This window comes from Rana temporaria, chromosome 1, assembly GCF_905171775.1.
Source record: "Rana temporaria chromosome 1, aRanTem1.1, whole genome shotgun sequence".
NCBI classification, from domain to species: domain Eukaryota; kingdom Metazoa; phylum Chordata; class Amphibia; order Anura; family Ranidae; genus Rana; species Rana temporaria.
In genome coordinates, this window is record NC_053489.1 from 266,796,296 (window position 1) to 266,819,625 (window position 23,330).

Here is a 23,330-nt window from a genome sequence, read left to right on the forward strand (position 1 = left end):
CAGTAATTTTTTATGTTCATTCTTTAACCACTTCCGCCCCGGACCATTTAGCTGGTCAAAGACCGGGCCACTTTTTGCGATTCGGCACTGCGTCGCTTTAACTGACAATTGTGCGGTCGTGTGACGTGGCTCCCAAACAAAATTTATTTTTTTTCCCCCACAAATGGAGCTTTCTTTGGGTGGTATTTGATCACCTCTGCGTTTTTTTTTGCGCTATAAACAAAAACAGAGCGACAAGTTTGAAAAAAATGAAATATTTATACTTTTTGTTATAATAAATATCCCCCCCAAAAAATATAAAAAAAAACTTTTTTTTCCCTCAGTTTAGACCGATACTTATTCTTCTACATATTTATAGTAAAAAAAAAATCGCAATAGGCATTTATTGATTGGTTTGCGCAAAAGTTAAAGGGGCAGATCCACAGAGATCTGCACCGGCGCAGCGTATGGGAGATACGCTACGCCGCTGTAACTTACTTTGCCAGACTTCAAATCCTCAAAGATTTTACACCGTAAGTTACGGCGGCGTAGTCTATCTCTGGCGGCGGAATTCAAATCGGCGATTAGGGGGCGTGTTTCATTTAAGTGAAGTGCGTCCCCGCGCCGTCCCAAAATTTCCCTCCGTGCATTGCGCTAAATTACGTCGCTAGGACGTCATTTTTTTTAACATAGACGTGAATTACGTCCATCCTGATTCACGGACGACTTACGCAAAAAAAAAAAAAAATTTTAATTAATCGCGGGAACGACGGCCATACTTAACATGGCAAGACTAACTATACGCCGCAAAACACCAGCTTTAACTAAACGCCGGAAAAAGACGACTAGAGACGACTAATTTGCATACCCGACGCGGAAAACGGCGCAAACTCCACCCAGCGGACGCCGAAGTATTGCATCTAAGATCCGAAGGTGTACGAAGCCGTACGCCTGTCGGATCTAACCCAGATGCCGTTGTATCTTGGTTTGAGGATTCAAACTAAAGATACGACGCGGGTAATTTGAAAGTACGCCGGAGTATCAGTAGGTACGCCGGCGTACTCGCTCTGTGGATCTGTCCCATAGTGTCTACAGAATAGGGGATAGTTTTATGGCATTTTTAATAATAAGAATTTTTTTTATTAGTAATGGTGGCGATCAGCGATTTTTATCTTGACTGCGACATTATGGTGGACACATGGGGACACTTTTGACACTATTTTGGGACCATTGTCATTTTTACAGCGATCAGTGCTATAAAAATGGATGGGCTTTGTGTGACATGACACTGATCTCCGCTCCGTGTAATCAATGTCATTGTCACTAGGCAGAGGGGGAGATGCTTGTTTACATTAGCATCTCCCTGCTCTATCTATTCGTGAGACGATCGTGGGTATCCCCACGGCGATCGAGTCCGCGGGACCCACGGTCGGGCTCATGGAGCTCGCGGCAGGGTGACGAGCTCCGATTATGCTATGATTATGCACTAGATTTAATGTGAAACGCGTCAATTGTCCAGGTTTTTGTTTTCGTTTGTGACTTGTAGTGCTGTTCCTAATTCAATAAAGGCAACCATTGTTCAGAGTGTGGCTGTCTAGAAACATCCTTTGTTCCTACCCACTTAAGGTAGCTGTGTTGATTTTTCAAGTGCACAAGTGAATTAAAACCTACAAATGTAAACTCCCTGCGCATTAACTAGTGTGTGATTTTTGGAATTCCCCACTATGATATTATTGAATACTTACCATTGCATGCATTTGAAAAGTTAATAATATGGACTCAACCAAACTGATGTGTGGCATTGGCTATTAGGCATTCACCTATTTTCAGCAATGCAAGCTTTCAGTGGATGATATCACGTGTGGGATTTGAACCCATGACCTGCATCTTTCAAGGCAGGAATGCAGATCACTAGGCTACTGAGCTGAACACAATCATACTTAGAAAATACATTTACTAGTTTTCGATTATTTTAATTCTATACAATAATGTTTTGCATTTGAGGCATTAATATTATGGAAACCATGCGCATGCAGAAGTGGCATTGGCTATTAGGCAAAAGTTCTAGCAAAGATGCGAATGCCATTAAAGTCTATGGGACATGAATATGAAAAATCCAAAGTCCTAATTTTAAAGGTTTATATGCAAGTTATTGCCATAAGAAATGTATGGCCCTAGGGGACATGTATCAATGCAAAAAAGTTTTTAAAACGATAATTTTTAAAGGAGTAGTGATTTTAATGATGCTTAAAGTGAAACAACAAAAATAAAATATATTCCTTCAAATATTTTGCCTGGGGGGTGCACTTAGTCTGCCTGAAAATTGGCACATCTGTACAATGTATAGAACATGCCTCAGCAATAATGACATTTCTTAAGGAAAAATTTTGATTTAAACTTTCTTGTGGCTTTAATGTATTGTAGACTTTCAGGAATTTAGATGGAAAAAAAATAATTTAAAAAAACGAATTGGCGTGGGGTCCCCCCAAAAATCCATACTAGACCCTTATCTGAGCATGCAGCCTGGCAGGTCAGAATGGGGGGGGCGAGCGCCACCCCCCTGAACTGTACCAGGCCACATGCCCTCAACATGGGGGGGTGGGGGCTTTTGGGCAGGGGGGCTCTGCGCTCCTCACCCCAATGCATCTTGTCCCCATGTTGATGGGGGCAAGGGCCTTTTCCCGACAACCCTGGGCTGTGGTTGTCGGGGTCTGCAGACGGAGGGCTTATCGGAATCTGGTATGGATTTTGGGGGAGACCCCACACCATTTTTTTTTATTTTGGCATGGAGTTCCCCTTAAAATCTATGCCAGACCCAATGGGCCTACAATTTTTTGTTTTATTATTTGATGCTTAGAGAGAATTCACATTTAGTTGACTTATTTCAAAAGAATTAACCTCCCTGGCGGTAATCCCGAGTCTGGCTTGGAGTAAAAATTTAGTACTAATAGCAGTAACCCTGAGCCAGACTCGGGATTGCTTCACAGTAAAGAGGCAGAGAGTTACTTACCTTGTTCCCTAGATCCTGCGATGTCTCCCCGCTGTGTGAGCGAGCTGTATCCTCGCTTGATTCACACAGTGCCCGAGTGCTGCCAAGCTCAGTTCCCTGCGACGTTACGACGCACAGGGGCAGAGATCAGCGCCAAATTCAAAAAAATAAAAACACAGTACACATACAGTATTATAAAATAATTACACACCCCCTTTGTCCCTAGTGGTCTGTCCAGTGCCATGCATGCACTTTTATATTATAAATACTGTTCTTTCTGCCTGGAAACTGTAGATTGTCCATAGCAACCAAAAAGTGTCCCTTTATGTCAAAAGTGGTTTTAGACCAGCTAGAAAACAGCGATAATAAATTAGAATCACTTACATAATTGAGCGATAGCGATTTGTGGGGAAATTCGTCTTCAAACACTGAAAGTAATGTCAGCGACAATTTTGCAACTGAGCAAATTTCAGTGTTTTTAATTTTATTACATTATTGAATCATTTTTATTATTATTATTTGTTATAATTATTTATAGTTATTTCTTAATTTATAATTAATGATTTTGTGTTTCAAACTTCATCATACCCGGGATGTCTACTAGACTCTGGTTTGGACAGATTTAAGTGAGTTATTTCTAAGAATTACAGGCCTACACTATAAAATGCCAAATTTCCATGCAAAACAATTGTACCGCTTTCAGCATAAAAAATCTGATATAATCATACAGCTAGGGAGGTTAATAGAGCCCTGAAATTCAGCATTGGAGCAGGGATTTTTTTTGAGGGGGGTTTCTTCGCTTTCCCCCTATTACACTTTTACACTTTCTACTCAAAGACTTGCCTGTGTGCACAACCAAATACTTTTGTATGCAACTAGATTTAATACAGATTTGAAGGGGTATAAATAGTTTGCACTTAAAAAATATGTATTTATAGTCGGCAAAAGTTAAACATGAAGCAAAAAAGAATCAACTTTTTATTTCAACATTAGTATAAACATTTGGTACATTTGGTACATTAATGTACTTGTGAAAAAAAAATAAAAGGCATGGAAATGATGTTCCAATATAGTTAGAAGGGCCCTGTTTAAAAGAGCTTGCAATCTACAAGCGTAGGACACTAAAAATGTTATACATAAAAAATCACAGAGAAGCAGAGATACAAATCAAGCTAATAACAACCATGACAAACCTTTTTGGTGATCAGAACTCCTCGCCCCAAACCCCTAAAAAGTTAAATTGCAGGATTATCATAAGCAAAAACAGACAAAATTAATACAAAATCCAAAAAGGCAGTGCACAAACAAAAATCGACACACACACACACACACACACTTATGTTTGGAATTAGCAGGAAGCTTCCTTTTTATCTAAACCATTACACAAACTAGATTTACATTAGCAGTTTTAAGTCTAACATGTGAGATTTAGAAGTAACTAGAACAAGATGAAGGTCTGCTGAGGCTGAAGACATGGTCAGATTGTACAAAGACACAATTTGGAAAACATGCCCACAAAAACAAACTTTTGAGGGCCTTAATGCAAAACTATACCAGCAAACACATAAAAAAATTATCAAACCACAGCCTTAGAGGGTTGTGGGTCAGGTATTATGCACATTCCTCACCCCCAAAAACAAAAACAAAAACAAAAACATATCTATTTGTAAACCAATATAAGCGCTGCAAACAAAGATTCTGGCCTCTTCTTGGGCCAAACAACCGCCACAACTGTAGGCTTTTATATAACCTAGCTAGGATTACTATCACACCTACACTCACCCAATAGGGATGAGCTTCATGTTCGAGTCGAACTCATTTTCGACTCAAACATCGTATTTTCGCTCGTTCGTCGAATTACGAACGTAATGGGTCGTTCGCGCCAAATTTCGAGTGGTGCGTCACGGCCCATAATTCACTGCGGCATGGCAGTGCATTGCTGGCTGATGATTGGCCAAGCATGCACTATGACACGCATGCTTTGGCCAATAACAGCACGCAAAGAACTAAGGTTTTTGCTGGTGTTCTCATATTAATACCACAGGCAGGGATATGCAAGTCTTTTCAGAGGGCCATCAATGAGTATCTGTGCCAATATGGCACCAGGACAGGGTTCAGGGGAGCTTGTTTTTTTTCCCACGCCAGTGGGCCATGATCAGGGATGCATGAACTGTCCTGTCACCATTTGAGGAGGCCAAAAGGATGGTAAGCAGTGACAGTGCATGCATCAGTGACGCTGTCCCTCTTATCAGAGAAGAGGGAGGAAGAGGAGGACTTCCTTACCTCTCAAGGCCCCCTTTATCCAGACAGTGTTCCTGCTTGCCCACCTATCACACAGGAAGAGGACAAGGAGGATTGTGTCAGCATGGAGATGGAGCCTAGCACTCAGCATCAGCAGCAGTCTTCAAGGGATCAATTACAGTCCCAAGAAACCCATGGACTTGTACGTGGCTGGGAGCAGGTGGCTGCGGATCATGTCTTCCTTAGTGACCCAGAGGACTCCTGACCGAATGCCTCAGCAAACCTACGCTGCTGTCAAAAACTACAGTGAACAGGAGTGAACAACAACTGCAGTTAAGGAAAGAATTCAATGCACCTCCGTATGTTATGTGAGATTTCAGTATTGGACCCCAGGCGTCACTCCAATCAGCGAACAGGACTTTGGGGGTTCTCTACATCATCTCTCTCACATATAGAAATGCGTTGAGCTTCTAAGGGCGGAGGTATTACAACAAGCCTCCAACCTCTAGCATAGAAAGATTACAATAAGGATCAATGAGCACAACTGAATTAGAGACTCCAATACACTTCTCTTATGCAAGTGATTATCAGTACGTGACCCCAGGCATCACTCCAATCAGAGAACAGGAGTTTGGAGGTTCTCTACATCATATCACTTTAACATAAAGGAATGCATTGGGTTAATAAGGGAGCAGGTATGAAATATCTTCAAGCCTTAGCATGAAAAAGTTAGAGCGAACAGCATTTTTGGAACGAAGCGAATATACATTTAAGAACGTATGTCAAGCACGTATCAATTAAGAATACTGTAGGAAATTAATATTTGCGTAGGAGAGGCAAGTATAGCTGAGCCGAGTTGAGAGTGTATGTCCCTTATTCTACATTGGACAGCTGAAGACACACTAAGTAATCCCAAGCAGCAAGATTGTATTCAATAATCCAGATTTAAATACAATACTTGATAAGGGCAATATATGAAGCAGGTACTATGCTTTTCCTCCTCAATGATCATGCTGATAGCTTGTAAGAACATTTTTGTTTCTGGGCACCTCCACCAGTGGCTATGGCCCAATTTTTCTGCCCCTGTTTAACAGGGGCGTGTAATTACAGTTTTTGATGCAATACTTTGCAGCAGGGCTCATTCCTGCGTTCCAACTAGAGTATCTGTGAGGGGTTGCAGTGTTGTGGCACCAGTGCCTAAGGCCCAATTTTTCTGCCCCTGTTTATCAGGGGTGTGTAATTACAATTTTTGATGCAATACTTTGCAGCAGGGCTCATTCCTGCGCTCCAACTAGCGTATATGTGAGGGGTTGCAGTGTTGTGGCACCAGCACCAGTGCCTAAGGCCCAATTTTTCTGCCCCTGTTTAATAGGGGCGTGCTATTACAATTTTTGATGCAATACTTTGCAGCAGGGCTCATTAGTGCGCTCCAACTAGAGTATCTGTGAGGGGTTGCTGTGTTGTGGAACCAGTGCCTAAAGCCCAATTTTCTGCCCCTGTTTAATAGGGGCGTGTTATTACAATTTTTGATGCAATACTTTGCAGCAGGGCTCATTAGTGCGCTCCAACTAGAGTATCTGTGAGGGGTTGCAGTGTTGTGGCACCAGTGCCTAAGGCCCAATTTTTCTGCCCCTGTTTAATTTGCCCAATTAGTGCTGGTGGGTAATTCTTAAGGATTATTATTGTCCTTGCCCATGGAAAACATATGGCACAATTTGCAATCGTGGTGGAACCCTCCTACACATAACTACTATTTATTCCAGGACATGAATCAGGAGTTATGGTTAACAACATAAGAAGAACAGACAACTTCTCTACATGAAGTAGCATGTTTGGAAATTGAACCAACAACCCCAGCGCTGCTAAGCAGAAGTGTTAACCCGTTAGCCACTGTGCTGCTATATGGGTGGGGTCTGCATCTCTGTGGTGTCAAACAGTCCTAAGTCCCAGGGGTGCATAATCAATGCAGATGTACTGTGGAAGGTCGTAGAGCCAATTTGTTTCTGGCATTTGCAATCTGTTTTGAAGGCTGGGTATGGCTGATTACTGTCAGCATGCTGAACCATCTAAAATTTTGTTGCTTTTTGCTTGGTAAGAGGTTGCAATTAGTGCTGGTGAGGAAATCTGAGGGCTGATTATTGTCCTTGCCCATGGGAAACATATGACATGATTTTCAATGATGGAGTAACCCTCCTACACATAAATACACAAATACAGCATTTCTTTGGACATATACTATAGGTGGTGGAATGACATTAGTCAGGAGTTATGCTTTTTGATTTATTCTGTGATATTTGGTGGTTCTTGGTGTAGAATGAGTGAAGAATTATTTTGCATTTAAGTCAATATCTTTCCCTTGCCCCTCATGGCTGGATCTAGGGGGGTGCTGAGGTGGGGTCCCACCCAAAGCCAACTGCTGCCCTCCTCCACCATAGATGCTGTGCCTGGCCACTGAACCATACTGTCCCTTAGTCATCTTGAATATCTCCCGAGGCAGCCAGAGTAGGTGAGCATGGCCGGGAGAAGAGAAAAGAGGAGGAGTGGACATTGCAGTCTGGGCCCGGGAGTTTTCAATCACAAGACATCTGAAAACTATGGTGCCCTCTTACACTATACAGCCCTAACCTGACACTATACACCTCTAACCTGACACTATACACCTCTAACCTCACACTATACTGCAATATCCTGACACTATACTGCCCTAGTCTCACACTATGCTTCCCTTCTCTGACTCTTTGATGCCCTTGTCTGCCACTATGCTACACTAGCCCGATACTATACTGCCTTAGCTTCACAATACGCTGCTCTTGCCTGACACTATTCTGCCCTAGCTTGACACTAACCTGCATTCGTCTGACAATATGCTGCCCTAGCCTGACACTGCTGCCCTTGCCTGACACTCTACTGCCCTTGTCTGACAGTAAACTGCCCTTGTCTGACACTATACTGCTGACGCATGACACTATACTGCCTTAGAAAGCCAGCAAACAGTTTGCTGAAGACAAGCAGACTAAGGACATGGATCTCTGGAACCATGTCCTGTGGTCTGATGAGACCAAGATAAACGTATTTGGTTTAAATAGTGTCAAGCGTGTGGTGGCAACCAGGTAAGGAGTACAAAGACAAGTGTGTCTTGTCTACAGTCAAGCATGTTGGTGGGAGTATAATGGTCTGGGGCTGCATGAGTACTGCCAGCACTGGGGCGCTACGGTTCATTGAGGGAACCATGAATGCCAACACGTACAGTGACATACTGAAGCAGAGCATGATCCCCTCCCTTCAGAGACTGGGCCTCAGGGAAATATTCCAACATGATAATGCCCCCAAACACACCTCCAAGATGACCACTGCCTTGCTAAAGAAGCTGAGGGTAAAGGTGATGGCCTGACCAAGCATGTTTTCAGACCTAAACCCTATTGAGCATCTGTGGGGCATCCTCAAACAGAAGGTGGAGGAGCGCAAGTTCTCTAACATCCACCAGCTCCGTGATGTCGTCATGGAGGAGTGGAAGAGGACTCTAGTGGCAACCTGTGAAGCTCTGGTGAACTCCATGCCCAAGTGGGTTATGGCAGTGCTGGAAAATAATGGTGGCCACACAAAATATTGACACTTTGGGCCCAATTTGGAAATTTTCACTTAGGGGTGTACTCACTTTTGTTGCCAGCGGTTTAGACATTAATGACTGTGTGTTAAGTTATTTTGAGGGGACAGCAAATTTACACTGTTATACAAGCTGTACACTCACTACTTTACATTGTAGCAAAGTGCAATTTCTTCAGTGTTGTCACATGAAAAGATATAATAAAATATTTACAAAAATGTGAGGGGTGTTCTCACTTTTGTATATATATATATATATATATATATATATATATATATATATATATATATATATATATATATATATATTGTATATATTAATTATAGTAACAAATTGCAGTTGTTCAATTATCGTCATTATATTACAGGTATTTGTCTGTTAAATATAATAGATGAATCTAGGATTCCAGACTTTGTTTATATTCCTGTATTAACCACTTCCCGACCGCCGCATGTAGATATACGTCGGCAGAATGGCACGTACAGGCACATGGGCGTACCTGTACGTCCCTGGCTAGACGTGGGTCGGGGGTCTGATCGGGACCCCCCCGCTACATGCGGCGGTCGGATTCCCGCGGGGAACGATCCGGGACGACGGCGCGGCTATTCGTTAATAGCTGCTCCGTCGCGATCGCTCCCCGGAGCTGAAGAACGGGGAGAGCCATGTGTAAACACAGCTTCCCCGTGCTTCACTGTGGCGGCTGCATCGATCGAGTGATCCCTTTTATAGGGAGACTCGATCGATGATGTCAGACCTACAGCCACACCCCCCTACAGTTGTAAACACACACTAGGTGAACCCTAACTCCTACAGCACCCCCTGTGGTTAACTCCCAAACTGCAACTGTCATTTTCACAATAAACAATGCAATGTAAATGCATTTTTTGCTGTGAAAATGACAATGGTACCAAAAATGTGTCAAAATTGTCCGAAGTGTCCACCATAATGTCGCAGTCACGAAAAAATTCACTGATCGCCGCCATTAGTAGTAAAAAAAAAAAAAAAATAATAAAACTATCCCCTATTTTGTAAACGCTATAAATTTTGCGCAAACCAATCGATAAATGCTTATTGCGATTTTTTTTACCAAAAATAGGTAGAAGAATACGTATCGGCCTAAACTGAGGACATTTTTTTTTTTTAGATATGTTTTTGGGGGATATTTATTATAGCAAAAAGTTAAAAATATTGCATTTTTTTCAAAATTGTCACTCTATTTTTGTTTATAGCGCAAAAAATAAAAACCGCAGAGGTGATCAAATACCACCAAAAGAAAGCTCTATTTGTGGGGAAAAAAGGACGCCAATTTTGTTTGGGAGCCACGTCGCACGACCGCGCAATTGTCTGTTAAAGCAACGCAGTGCCGAATTGTAAAAACCCCTTGGGACATTTAGCAGCATATTGGTCCGGTCCTTAAGTGGTTAAGAAGTCTTTTTCAGGCACGTAAATTAATAGCACACAAATGTATCTCAATATAACCCCCAAACAATAGTGCAATGGGGAGTAAAATAAAGGGAAGTTTGATAAAAGAAAAATATTTTTTTCTACATAGAGGTTACCCAGGGAAATTTGAGAATATTTTGAAAAAGTGGTTGGAGGCTCTTGAGATGGAAAGAGATATATAATATGGGAAAGGATCCTGAGAGGAGAGGAGTGACTGAAGAGAAAAAAAGAAGATTTTATTTTAATTTTCTTCTTATAGATACTCTATAAACTTAAGGAAAAAAGGAGGGGAAAAGGAGTAACCATATACGCTGAACTGTAAGCCATTGCATGTTCTCTTGGGATACATGTGATTTCAGTGCTCTCTCTCTAGCAGTTGTTAGGCAAGAACTCTCCAGCAAGTAACTAAGGAGCGATTAAGAGTGAGGCAGTGCACTGTGTGCATCCAGGAATCTGCTGGCATGGAGCTGCTCGTTCATCAGATTTTCACTGTCCTAGGACTTCTGTTCTGCCTGCAACTTATGCTGAAATTTGTAGGATTTTCCAAATACATATTTCCACGACTTTGGGGAGTACCATCACCCTCCTTCTTTCAATCAATGGGAAAATGGGCAGGTAATAGAATTGCACATATATATTGCACATATATATAGATATATCTATATCTATAGATATATCTATATATAAATATATTATCCCTACTGCTAATAGTTTTTAATCTAAATGTGAAATACTAATACTTTTGGTGAGAATTTTAGATAATATGCATATTATCCCTGTTGCCAATAGTCTTTAATTTAAATACAAAATACTAATACTTTTGGTGAGAATTTTAGATGATATGCATATATATGTGTATTTTCCCTGTTGCCAATAGTCTTTAATCTAAATAGGAAATACTAATACTTTTAATGAAAATTTTGAATGATATTAATAGGTCTACAAATATTCTTAACTCTTCAAATAACAATCCATTAAAACATTTCAAAAAGATTTTCCTTTCTACATTTATCATCATCTCCTAAGCAACATTATAAGTAATCGATATTTTGAATGATCCTTACATTTCCTTTAACAAAGTCTAGATATTGTATGTGACATTTTAAACATATTTGTAACATATACGGTTGAAAAACTTTGGTGTTTGTCATACTGCAAGCAATAACCATGTGAATATGTGACATCCCTTTGTTATTAACTGGAACAATGTGGAGATGCTAATCCCCTTTTGTAACAGGAAAATGTTCCAAGTTTTTAGGAGAAAGGAGTTTATAACTTTGTAAAATCAAAGGATAATGACAAGTTACATTTCATAGCAAAAATACTTTGGGAAGGAGAGTAGTATATGTGAAGACACATATGTAGACTGACTGATTTAAGTATAACTACCTATTCTGAATTGTCAGTGCATATTCATTAAACATAATGTTGCCAAGTGTCAGGAGCAATTGCTGCAGTGTTCCCAACTACAACTGGACTGTTAGGAGAAATGCCCATTAATGGCCAATGTTATGGTCAATAAAACTCTATTTGTGAGATTTGCAGACAAGATGTAGCTAGTATTATTGCTAGATCTAAAGGACAACAGCAGAAGATTTACTGTGTTTTCTTTTTTTTTTGACAGTTTAGATTATTAAACTTGGCTGTCTTTTTTACATTCCTTACCTTCTGTGTTGTCTTCAATACTACTAAATCACACTGACTAAGGGATTATGATACATTTGTTTAGTCTATGTCAGATTAAGCAATATCCTACCTTTTAATGCTTTTGTCTTAATTCACAATGAATAATAGTATGTGTCCGGAGGAAAGAAAATTCAATGGATAAAAGGATGTGTAGTTAACATGTAAATTGATGACTGCTACTATGCATTAATAGTAGGTTATCTTTTTAAAAAAATTATAGAATGGGTTTTTGACAAGGAATCTGGAATTGTTAAAATATTAAACTGTAAAATGGTCCAACTGTTAACAATTGCTATTACATTAACAATTATGAGTACAAATTAATATTATCAGTTGAACCACACACAGAGGGTTATTTACGAAAGGCTAATCCACTTTGCACTACAAGTGCAAACTACAAGTGCAAAGTGCTTGACATTGCACTGAAAGTGCACTTGGAAGTGCAGTCACTGTAGATCCGAGGGGGACATGCAAGGAGAATAAAAAACAGCATTTTAGCTTGCACATGATTGGATGATAAAATCAGCAGAGCTTCCCCTCATTTCAGATCTACCCCTCAGATTTACAGCGACTGCACTTCCAAGTGCACTTTCAGTGCAATATCAAGCACTTTACACTTTTAGTGCAAAGTGGATTTTCCTTTCATAAATAACCCCCATACTGTATTTACCATTCTTCCAATATAAGCGTTATTTGACACATTCTGTATGATAACCTCTTGTTAGTACAAATTATGTAGAAAACAATAAAAATGTTGCTGTATAGAGCTGTAAAGTGCATCTATAGCCAAAAGTTTTCATTATGGTTTGGATTAAGAAAGACGTTTTTTTGTTTTGTTTTTCGCGCTATGGAGATTTTCCCTCCTTACTGTACTGGAAACACTACAACAAGTGAAAGGAAATCCAGAAAATGAGGGTAAACCTTAAGGCGACCATACAAATTAAAAAGGTGTTGGTACTGCGCTGGTATAATAATGTGATATCAAAAAAAAAAAAAAATCCTTATTTTTTAGAAAAAATTTTTTTTTTAGTTTTTTTTTTTTTTTTCTATTTGACCCCTATAGTGATATAGTGCTAGATCCAGTACAGTGATGTACGTGATGGGTCACTATAGAAGCAGCTCTTGTGAACATATGTACTAGCGTGATGCTATGTGCATATGCTGTGCCATCAAAAATAAATAAATAAATAAATAAATAAATAAATATGGCTACCCCAAATGATGTGCTTGTGAAACAATATTCCAAAGTGCTATAAGTGAGTCTATAAACTATTATGAATATACATGCACAAGTGTGCGAACATATAAATAATGAATAATGTTATTAATATATAAAAATAATAATAAGGTGCGTTGGTGCCAAAAATTCGTTTTTCACAATTCATGTGCATTCATGCTGCAACACGTCCCCAATTATGGGTAAGCGCCAGTTCACAAATTCCAGTCCAAACAGAAAGTGTTGCTGAGTTTAAATCCTGGTGCTATATTTCATGCATACAGGGTGCTGTCACTTCTTCCACCCGACAAAGATAAGTGCTACCACCACCAACTGCTGAAATGCAAACTCACCAGACCCCAGCTGGTAATGTGCCTCAAAAACTTATTCCGTTAAAGTTGGTGAGTCCTCTCAGGATGTTCCTCAATGCCTCAAAGAAACCAAGGGGCTCATCATGGTGAAATACGTTTAAAAATATATTTATTTAAAATTCATAATAAAAAACTACTCACAAGAGAGGTGCTTTAAAACCAGCACCTGGTGTCTTTGGCAGTGTCAGTCTTTTAGACAGCCGCTGACCAGCTTATCGTACGGGTGCGTTCCTGGCTCCTGCTGTACCTGTGGTCTCACTGGTTAAAATTACACTCCCCCTTGCGCTGTCCACATAGCTTCATACGCGTTTCGCAGTTTTGCGTCTTCAGAAAAGCTCTTCTGAAGACGCAAAACTGCGAAACGCGTATGAAGCTATGTGGACAGCGCAAGGGGGAGTGTAATTTTAACCAGTGAGACCACAGGTACAGCAGGAGCCAGGAACGCACCCGTACGATAAGCTGGTCAGCGGCTGTCTAAAAGACTGACACTGCCAAAGACACCAGGTGCTGGTTTTAAAGCACCTCTCTTGTGAGTAGTTTTTTATTATGAATTTTAAATAAATATATTTTTAAACGTATTTCACCATGATGAGCCCCTTGGTTTCTTTGAGGCATTGAGGAACATCCTGAGAGGACTCACCAACTTTAACGGAATAAGTTTTTGAGGCACATTACCAGCTGGGGTCTGGTGAGTTTGCATTTCAGCAGTTGGTGGTGGTAGCACTTATCTTTGTCGGGTGGAAGAAGTGACAGCACCCTGTATGCATGAAATATAGCACCAGGATTTAAACTCAGCAACACTTTCTGTTTGGACTGGAATTTGTGAACTGGCGCTTACCCATAATTGGGGACGTGTTGCAGCATGAATGCACATGAATTGTGAAAAACGAATTTTTGGCACCAACGCACCTTATTATTATTTTTATATATTAATAACATTATTCATTATTTATATGTTCGCACACTTGTGCATGTATATTCATAATAGTTTATAGACTCACTTATAGCACTTTGGAATATTGTTTCACAAGCACATCATTTGGGGTAGCCATATTTATTTATTTATTTATTTATTTTTGATGGCACAGCATATGCACATAGCATCACGCTAGTACATATGTTCACAAGAGCTGTTTCTATAGTGACCCATCACGTACATCACTGTACTGGATCTAGCACTATATCACTATAGGGGTCAAATAGAAAAAAAAAAAAAAAAACTAAAAAAATTTTTTTTTTCTAAAAAATAAGGATTTTTTTTTTTTTTTTTTTTTTTTGATATCACATTATTATACCAGCGCAGTACCAACACCTTTTTAATTTTTTCACCTAAACCTCATAGAAGGTTTATACAGCACTGCAGCAGGTCAATATAGTATTATTTAGAACTTATTTTTGCGCCGGTGACAATCACTTTTCCTACGACCATACAAATTACACTTTAAATGTACAATCTCATTTAGATCACCAACTTTGTAGTGCAGAGTACTTTTCCACTGAACTCAAATTGCATAGATTGTTAAATAGGCATTTAAATTACAGCATTTGATAAATCAAATGAAATTTGTACAGCGATTGTACAATCAGATTGTAACATGTATGGCAAGCTTTAGTTAGTTTTCCCTTCACATCCTGTTATGGTGACAGTGGTAGTCAGGACAAATAGGACACAGAGCAATAGAAACCAATAAAAACGTGACAGCGGTTTCAACCATTATGTATTCTATACAAAACTAAAACTATTGCCTAGAGAATGTTTTTATGTTTATGCATAATTATACTTTATATTTGTTCTCAAAATCAACTGTCATTATAGGGTTGTTTTACTAAAACTAGAGAGTGCAAAATCTGGTGAAAATCTGCATAGAAACCAATCAGCTTCCATGTTTTTTTCAAAGCTTAATTGAACAAGCTGAAGTAAGAATCTGATTGGCTACCATGCACAGATGCACCCGATTTTTCACTCTCCAGTTTTAGTAAATCATCCCCTAACCTTTCTGGTGGAGTTTTTTTTAAATAAAGACATTTTCAGAAAACTGGAATTTTGTTTAACACTAAGATACAAAAACATGAACCCAACAAATAACCTTTTAAAAATGGTTTGCATTTACACGGTAAGAAAAAAAAGCCTGCAGAAAAAAAGGCGACAAAATTTTAAATATTAGAGATAATTAAGGTTAATCAAGACTACCAGGTATTTTTTTGTTAAAGCTTGATTGAACAAGCTGAAGTTAAAAGCTGATTGACCACCATGCACAGCTGCACCAGATTTTGCACTCTACAGTTTTATTAAAGTAACCCTTATATGTCAGAAGGCATAAAGCAGCAAATTAAATAATGAGTCAAAGGACCGCTCTTTAATTTAAAATAAAAGTTGTGAACAGGCAGGCTTTTTAATACAGAAGAAACATATTATGACAAAAAAACTAAACTTAGGGCTCTGAGCAAAAAACAAAACAAAAAAAAAAGTATTGACTTTTTCTGGTGCCCACTCTGCTGAACTAAAGAATCTTCAGCAATCAACACTTTCTGCTCTCTGGAGTTTCTTTCCGCCCACCCCTAGATTACTACAGAATGCAGTGGTGGGTTCCAAATTTGCAGGGGCAGCATTCATTTTATGATTTTGGATGTGTCAGTTTCTGCCAATTGTTCAACAAGCAAATTCTTCTAGTTTTTTTTAGCAAGCAGTACCCAAGCCCAATGGTCTTTTGTGTTGCTTTATACAGACACCTGCAATGAAGAGTCCCTGCATGAAGGGCGTTCTCATTGCACACTGGAGGGAAGCACTGTGTAAAGTGGCAGTGGGGGGTTGTCATTGGAACACAGCACCTTAGGTGTTAGGTAGGTTATAGCACCTAACAATCTTCCACAAGCACTATTGGCTGGTAGGTATTCCACTACCTGATGGTACCTCTATACTCCCAACTGGACACAGAGCCTGCAAAGGGGTAAGTGATCACTAACCACCAATGCTGGGGGTCTTTTGTTGCTCCCAGTAACACCAATTCTAGGGAGTAGAAGTGAGTATTAAGGTTCTTCTTTTCAGAAAGCTCTTTAGTTTAGGTCTTAGCTCTAGCAACAATTGCAGCATAACCTTACATACAAACACCTTCTTTAATATTAAAGAGGACGGAACCTATATGGGGGAATAATTGTATCGTGAAAGGTGAGGTTGCATCCATCACTACCCACTGCTCGATCGATTAGTATGCATGTATCCACAAAGCAAGGGCCATGAACAGGAAGGTTATAGATGGAGGTGTAATGAGCAACATATATAGGAGATAGGGAAGGTTGAAAAGAGAGAATAGTAAAAAGGGAAAGGTGCAGGTGGTGAAGTTGTCTCTAGAAAAGTCATGTGGAACCCATGGGATCTACGTATTTTTTTTGTACTGTGCATCTTAAAACTCATGAGCATTTTCCAATGGGTTTAAAACCACATAATTATGTTATGCTTTAGCTTTACAATTGTGGGGATGGAGGGCCACTAGGCTTCAACATGAGTTTGCTTTACTGTGATGAACTAATTGTCAGGAAACAAAAAATAGGATTTTTTAATACAGCTTACCTGTAAAAATCATTTTCTTGTTAATACATCATGGGACACAGAACCTTAATTAATGGGTTATGTAGTCACCACAGGTGATTGGACACTGGTTAACCCAATTAAAATTGAGTTCCTCCCCTGTATAATCCCTCCCAAATGGAGAGTACCTCAGTTTTGTAGCAAAGCAATAAGTGTTCCACGTTAACTCCGAAGAGGGGAGGGAGCTCTGTGTCCCGTGATGTATTCCCAAGAAAAGGATTTTACAGGTAAGCTGTATTAAAAAAATAAAATTTTCTTGATCATACATCACGGGACAAAGAGCCTTAATTACTTAATGGGATGTCCCATAGCAATGCTAAAATTGAGGGGAGGAAGACACAGATCAGAAATAAGACTGCCATCGGGCCAGAGGATCTATACTGCTGACTGCAGCACACTACACCCGAAGGCGGCGTCCTCATACCCTTTCACATCTACCTGGTAGAACTTAGTAAATGTATGGACCGAAGACCAAGTAGCAGCCTTACAGATCTGAGCCATGGAGGCCTGGTGATGCACTGCCCATGAAGCACCAACTGCTTTAGCCAAGTGCACCTTCACCTGAAAAGGAGGAATCTTCTTTCTAACCATAGGCCTGAAAAATGACTTGTCGAATCCAATCTGCCATAGTAGATTTCAACGCTGCCTGGCCCTTCCCTGGGCCCTGGCAGAATTACAATCAGTCTTACGTATCTGAGCCATATCTTGCAGATAAACTTTCACCGCTCTTACAACATCTATAGAGCGTAGACCTTCTTCCTCCGCAGACTGCGGATTTGGAAAAAAGACGGTAGGACTATACCTTGATTCAGATGAAATCCTGAAACCACCTTAGGAAAAAAGTTGGGTGAGGACGCAGCACCACCCTGTCATCATGAATAATCATATACGGTTCTTTACAGAAAGAGCCGCCAATTCCGATACCCTCCTTGCTGAGGATATAGCTACAAGAAAAAAACTGTTTCTTTGTCAAAAAGACTTAAGAAGCATGGTGTAATGGTTCAAAAGGTAGCTTCTGTATAACAGATAATACCAAATTCAAATCCCATGGGCACACAGGAGACTTAGCCCAGACTAGGGAATGAGAGGCAAGCGGTTTTTGAAAAATACCCAACAAGGCCGAGATTTGGCCCTTGATAGCGCTCAAGGCCTACTTCTTAGTAAGCCCAACTGAGGAAGGCCAAGAATCCTATTAATGGCATACTTCCTAGGATTCCCCCTTCTGGGTTCACACCAGGAAACATATACTTTCCAGATTCTGTAGTGGATGAGCCTGGAGGCCGGCTTCCTAGTATTAACCAGAGTGGATAGGACTGAACCTGAGAGCCCACGTTTCCTCAGAATGTGGGTCTCAACAGCCAAACCGTCAAAATTAGATTTTGTAAGGCAGGATGGAATATTGGACCCTGCGATAGTAGGTCCGAGCGTAGTGGGAGAACCCAAGGTCTACCTACTGCCATCCTTACGATTTCTACGTACCAGGGTCTCCTGGGCCAAGCCGGGGTGATCAAAATCACTGGCTTTCCTTCCCTCTTGACTCTCTGAAGGAATCGTGGGAGAAGCGGAACTGGAGGGAACGCATAATCAGAGAATAACAATCCCATGAGATTGTCAGGGCATCTGACCCTCATACAGCTTTGCATTGAACCGGGAAGCCAACAGGTCCGCATTTGGGGTACCCAATTTCTGACATATGATTTGAAATATGTCGGGGTGTGAAGACCATTCTCCTGGACTCAGCTGTTGGCGGGTTAAAAAATCAGCCTGACAATCTTTTACCTCTGGAATGAAGATTTCAGACAGGTGAAGATATGCCTTTCTGCCCAGGTTAGGATGTGATTCACCTCTCTTTGGGCATCCAGACTTCTGGTACCTCCTTGGTGATTGATATAGGTTAAGGCTGTAGCATTATCGGATTGAATCCAAACAGTCCAACCCTGCAGTCTGTAAGACCGAACACTGAGGGCCAAATGAATTGGCCAAATTTTCAGAATGTTGATGGGAAGGAGCTTTTTGGCTCCGGACCACTTCCCCTGGCCAGATGCTTCTTCTAGAACTGCCTGGCATCTGTGGTCACCACTTTCCAGGTAACCAGAGTGAAGGATTTTCCTTCTGACAGATTTTGGGGGAGCAACCACCAATTGAGGCTCTGGTGAACCTTTGAAAATAAGATCATAGGAAGGTCCAGGGCCTGAATATCTTTGTTCCAAACTGACAGAATTCTGCCCTGTAACGGCCTTGAGTGAAACTGGGCGTAAGGAACAGCCTCGAATGAGGTTACCATCTTGCCCAATAATCTCATGCATAGAGATGGAAGGCCTTCTCTTTGCCTTTATCACTCAAGAAAAGGCTCCTATGGCTTTTGCCTTTGGCTAGGGAAGTAATACCTGGCTTCGAGACATGTCTATAATCATGCCCAAGTACTCCAGCCTTCTTTGAGGCTGCAAGGAGGATTTCCCCAGATTAAGGACCCAGCCTAGGTACTCTTAATATTCCACTGTGCTATGCACATAGTGACCCAAGCGTAAAGCGGACTGAGCTATGATCAACAGATCGTCCAGATAGGCTGTTACTGCTATGCCTCGTGCCCTTAGCCTTGCCAGGGCCGGGGCCAGTATTTTTGTGAACACTCAGGGTGCTGTAGCCAGCCTGAAAGGAAGGGCCACAAACTGAAAGTGTGTCACAAACTACAGTGAACTGTTTACAGGAGGGAGGCATGTGTAGTGCATAAAGCACTGATTCGACTTGCACTTCCACGTTTCACGCTGGAACACACACGGCGCCGGGCGATGACGGCATCGCGCGGTCGACGTATGCGTTCCAGCGTGGAACGCAATACGGCGATGAGAGAGCGCCGATTACAGTACCCCCCTCTTAAGGGATACCCTCCTGGGGGTCTCAATAGGTGAAGGCTTATTAGGGTATCTAGAATGGAATTAATTACATAAAGTAGGTGCATGTACTTCAGCTAAAACTTCCCAAGAGTCATCTTGTATACCATAATCCTTCCATCTAAACTAGTATTATAGACGTCCTCTTATTCTTCTAGAGTCCAGAATACGTTCAACCTCATAATGTTCTTCACCCTAAACTAGGATAGGGTTTAAGGAGAGAGACATGAAATGATGGATGAATCCTCAGTTCCGGAGGGGGGGACAGTTTAAGCAAGAGCGTCTACCTTTTGAGTAAGCGCGACAACATGGTTAGCAAGTTCCGCTGGGGTTCATGATAAGGTCCTATTATTCTGTCACAAACTACGGTGAACGTGAGTGAACCACAACTGCGGGTTAGGAAAGATTTCAATGCAGCTCTCTATGCGATGTGAATATCAGTACTGGACCCCAGGCGTCACTCCAATCAGAGAACAGGAGTTTGGGGGCTCACTACATCATCTCTTTCACATAAAAGAATGCGTTGAGCTACTAAGGGTGGAGGTATTACAACATGCCTTCAACCCCTAGCGTTGAAAAGGTACAGCGAACATGTTCAGTATTTTAGGGCATAAGGTCGTGTACAATTAACAACAAATGTCAAGCACGTAGCATATGAAAATACTGTATGCAATTACTTGAGAGAAGTAACTTTAGCTTAAATGATCTGAGAGTGTATGTGCCTTTAAGATTTTCCACAACTATTACTTAAAAGCACAACAAGTAATGCCAAGCAGCATAGTAGTAATGGTACTTATCCGTTTGCAGAGGATGAGAGTACACAGAGTATTGTAGCAGCAATGGGATTCTGTCATGGAAGGTCTCCTGGTGCAGGATATTTTAGGGTGTCCCCAGCCACAGCAGTAGGATCGGCAGCATGGAAGGAGGCAGTGGATAACTAAGAGGTATCATGGATCCAGGTTGCACTGCTATACAGTTGAGGGGATATGCTAGTAGAATGTCTGTAGCGTGGTCCGGCAACGGCCGCCAATAATAGGACAGCGTGTACTATCCACGCTGTCCTGTTTATAGGAGGTAGGCATGTGTAGTGCATAAAGCACTGATTCGACTTGCACTTCCGCGTTCCACGTTGGAACGCACACGGCGCCGGGCGATGATGTCATCATGCGGTCGTGGAATGCAATATGGCGACGAGAGAGCGCTGATTACAAAGTGGTACTGAACCATCGCAAACCTTATAAACCTTTGGTGAGCAGGAAATATTGGCACATGCAGATATGCATTTCTGATGTCTATTGATGCCAGGAATTCTCCTCCCTGGAGGGTGGAAACAACTGAGCGGACAGACTCCATGTGAAATGAGCGAATGTTCAGAAACGGATTCAGGCCTTTCAGATCCAGGATAGGTCTGACATCCCCGTTTGGTTTTGGAACCGTGAAAGGTTTGAGTAAAACCGTGATCCCTGATCCTCTGGGGCTAACTCCATGATTACCCCTCGGGACAACAGATGTTCCAAGGCCAACAGCAAAGGCCTTCTTTTTCCTGGATCTTTGGCAACTCTTGATCTCAGAAAACGGGGTGGCAGAAGTTCTCTGAATTCTAACTTGTAGCCTGAGGACTCTGTGGAGATGACCCACTTGTCCTGAACTTTGTTCCGCCAGGCGTTTGCAAATTGCAGCAGCCTTCCCCCCACTCGGCCGAGCGGGGGCATCCCTCCATAGGGAAGTTTTGGGGGTCTGCTTAAACTTTGAACCCCAAGTCCTTTGGAGGACCTTTACTCTTCTTTTAACCGACAACAGAGTAGACTTGCCTCCGGTAAACTTTTGGATGTATATATCCAGGTCATCCCCAAACAGGTGTCCTCCCCCAAAAGGGAATGCTGCCAAGTATCTTTTGCAAGAAAACTCAGCCTCCCAATGTTTTAACCAAAGGGACCTGCGCATGTGTACCTGCAGGAGAGTCAAGCGGGATGCTTGCTGAACAGAGTCCATAATTCCATCAACCACAAAACACAAGGCCTAATAAGGTCCTCATAAACCTCAATCTCCTCTGTAGGGAGGAGGTTAATCATCTGCTTCATTTGTTCCTTGAGGAACTGACATACGCCAATGGCTGCAACTGCAGGTTGTACTACAGCCCCAGCCATGAAAGAGGAGGCTTTCAATAGGGACTCCAGCTTTTTATCAGTTGGATCCTTAAAGCCCCGAGCATTGTCTATAGGACAGGTCAGGCTTTTGTTTGCACAAGAAATAGCTGCATCTATAGCAGGTACCCCCCATTTCTTAGTGAAACCTTCCTCCATAGGTTAAAGGAGGGAAAAAACTGCTTAGGAGGAGAAACAGTTTATCTGGGTGAACCCAGTCATCATACATCAGTTTATCCAGCAAGGGATGAACTGAAAGGGGCATGCAGCCTGCAGGGATTTCAGATCCCAAAGAGGAAACAGAGGACATAGAAGCTTCCACAGGAGGCAATTTGTAAGTGGCATGTACCATCTCTGCATAATATTGCACCTGCATCTTTAGCGACTGAGAGGTAGCAGGAATCCTCTCATCCTCTAAGTCACAGGTGTCAAACACAAGGCCCGCGGCCATTTCATGTGGCCCTCGCACCTCTCCTGCAGCTGCAGGAGAGCTCCAGCCCTCCTCTGGTCCTACTCCAGACCCTTATTTTCTGCTTTCAAGCAATGCATGCAGCTTCTTCCAAGCAGCAGCATAAGGAAAGGGGGTGCACTGTGATGTAAGGGAGAGTTATGAATACAACCGGCCCTTTTGGGAGCAATCATAATGCTCATGAGGCCCACAATGAAATTGAGTTTGACACCCCTGCTCTAAGTCCTCAGAGTGCACATGATCCTCATCTCCAGAGAGGGATTATTCACCCTCAGAAGGCTCATCTGATGAGAGAGCCAGAGCAGATGAAGGGGATCTACCCCGGTTTCTGCTATTATTTAAGAAGGTTGTGATAATAGTAGCAATCCTTCCTTCAAAGCCATCCAAAGCTACTTTTAAAGCGTCCTCAGTGACGTATACAGGAGCTGCCATAGGAGAAGCTGCAAAAAAACAGACAGGGGCTCACCCTGTGAGGCTGCTATTAGGCTCACTGAGGGGGATGGTAAACTGCAGGCAAGCTCAGATTTCTTAGCCATAAGTGGGGATCTTCTGATGCCTCTTTACCAGCCCTTGCCCCCCTTCTCTGGGACATAGTCCTTACTGTAAAGCAAAGGTACTACAATATCCACAAAAAAAAATGCAATCACTGTTGTGTTATAGTCTTACAATACACATATATTATCTCACTGCACAACCTGAGTAGGAGTCTTG

The 23,330-nt window shown here is 41.5% G+C and overlaps 1 protein-coding gene across 1 annotated transcript in view; it reads left to right on the top strand.

The window, feature by feature from the left end:
* The first annotated feature begins 10,289 nt into the window (after positions 1-10,289).
* Positions 10,290-23,330, top strand: part of HSD17B3 (hydroxysteroid 17-beta dehydrogenase 3) — a 124,035-nt gene continuing 110,994 nt past the window's right edge. The window contains exon 1 of the mRNA XM_040355474.1: positions 10,290-10,871. Within this exon, the coding sequence (XP_040211408.1) occupies positions 10,718-10,871 (154 nt within the window). The 5' untranslated portion in view covers positions 10,290-10,717. The remainder of the gene's footprint in view (positions 10,872-23,330) is intronic.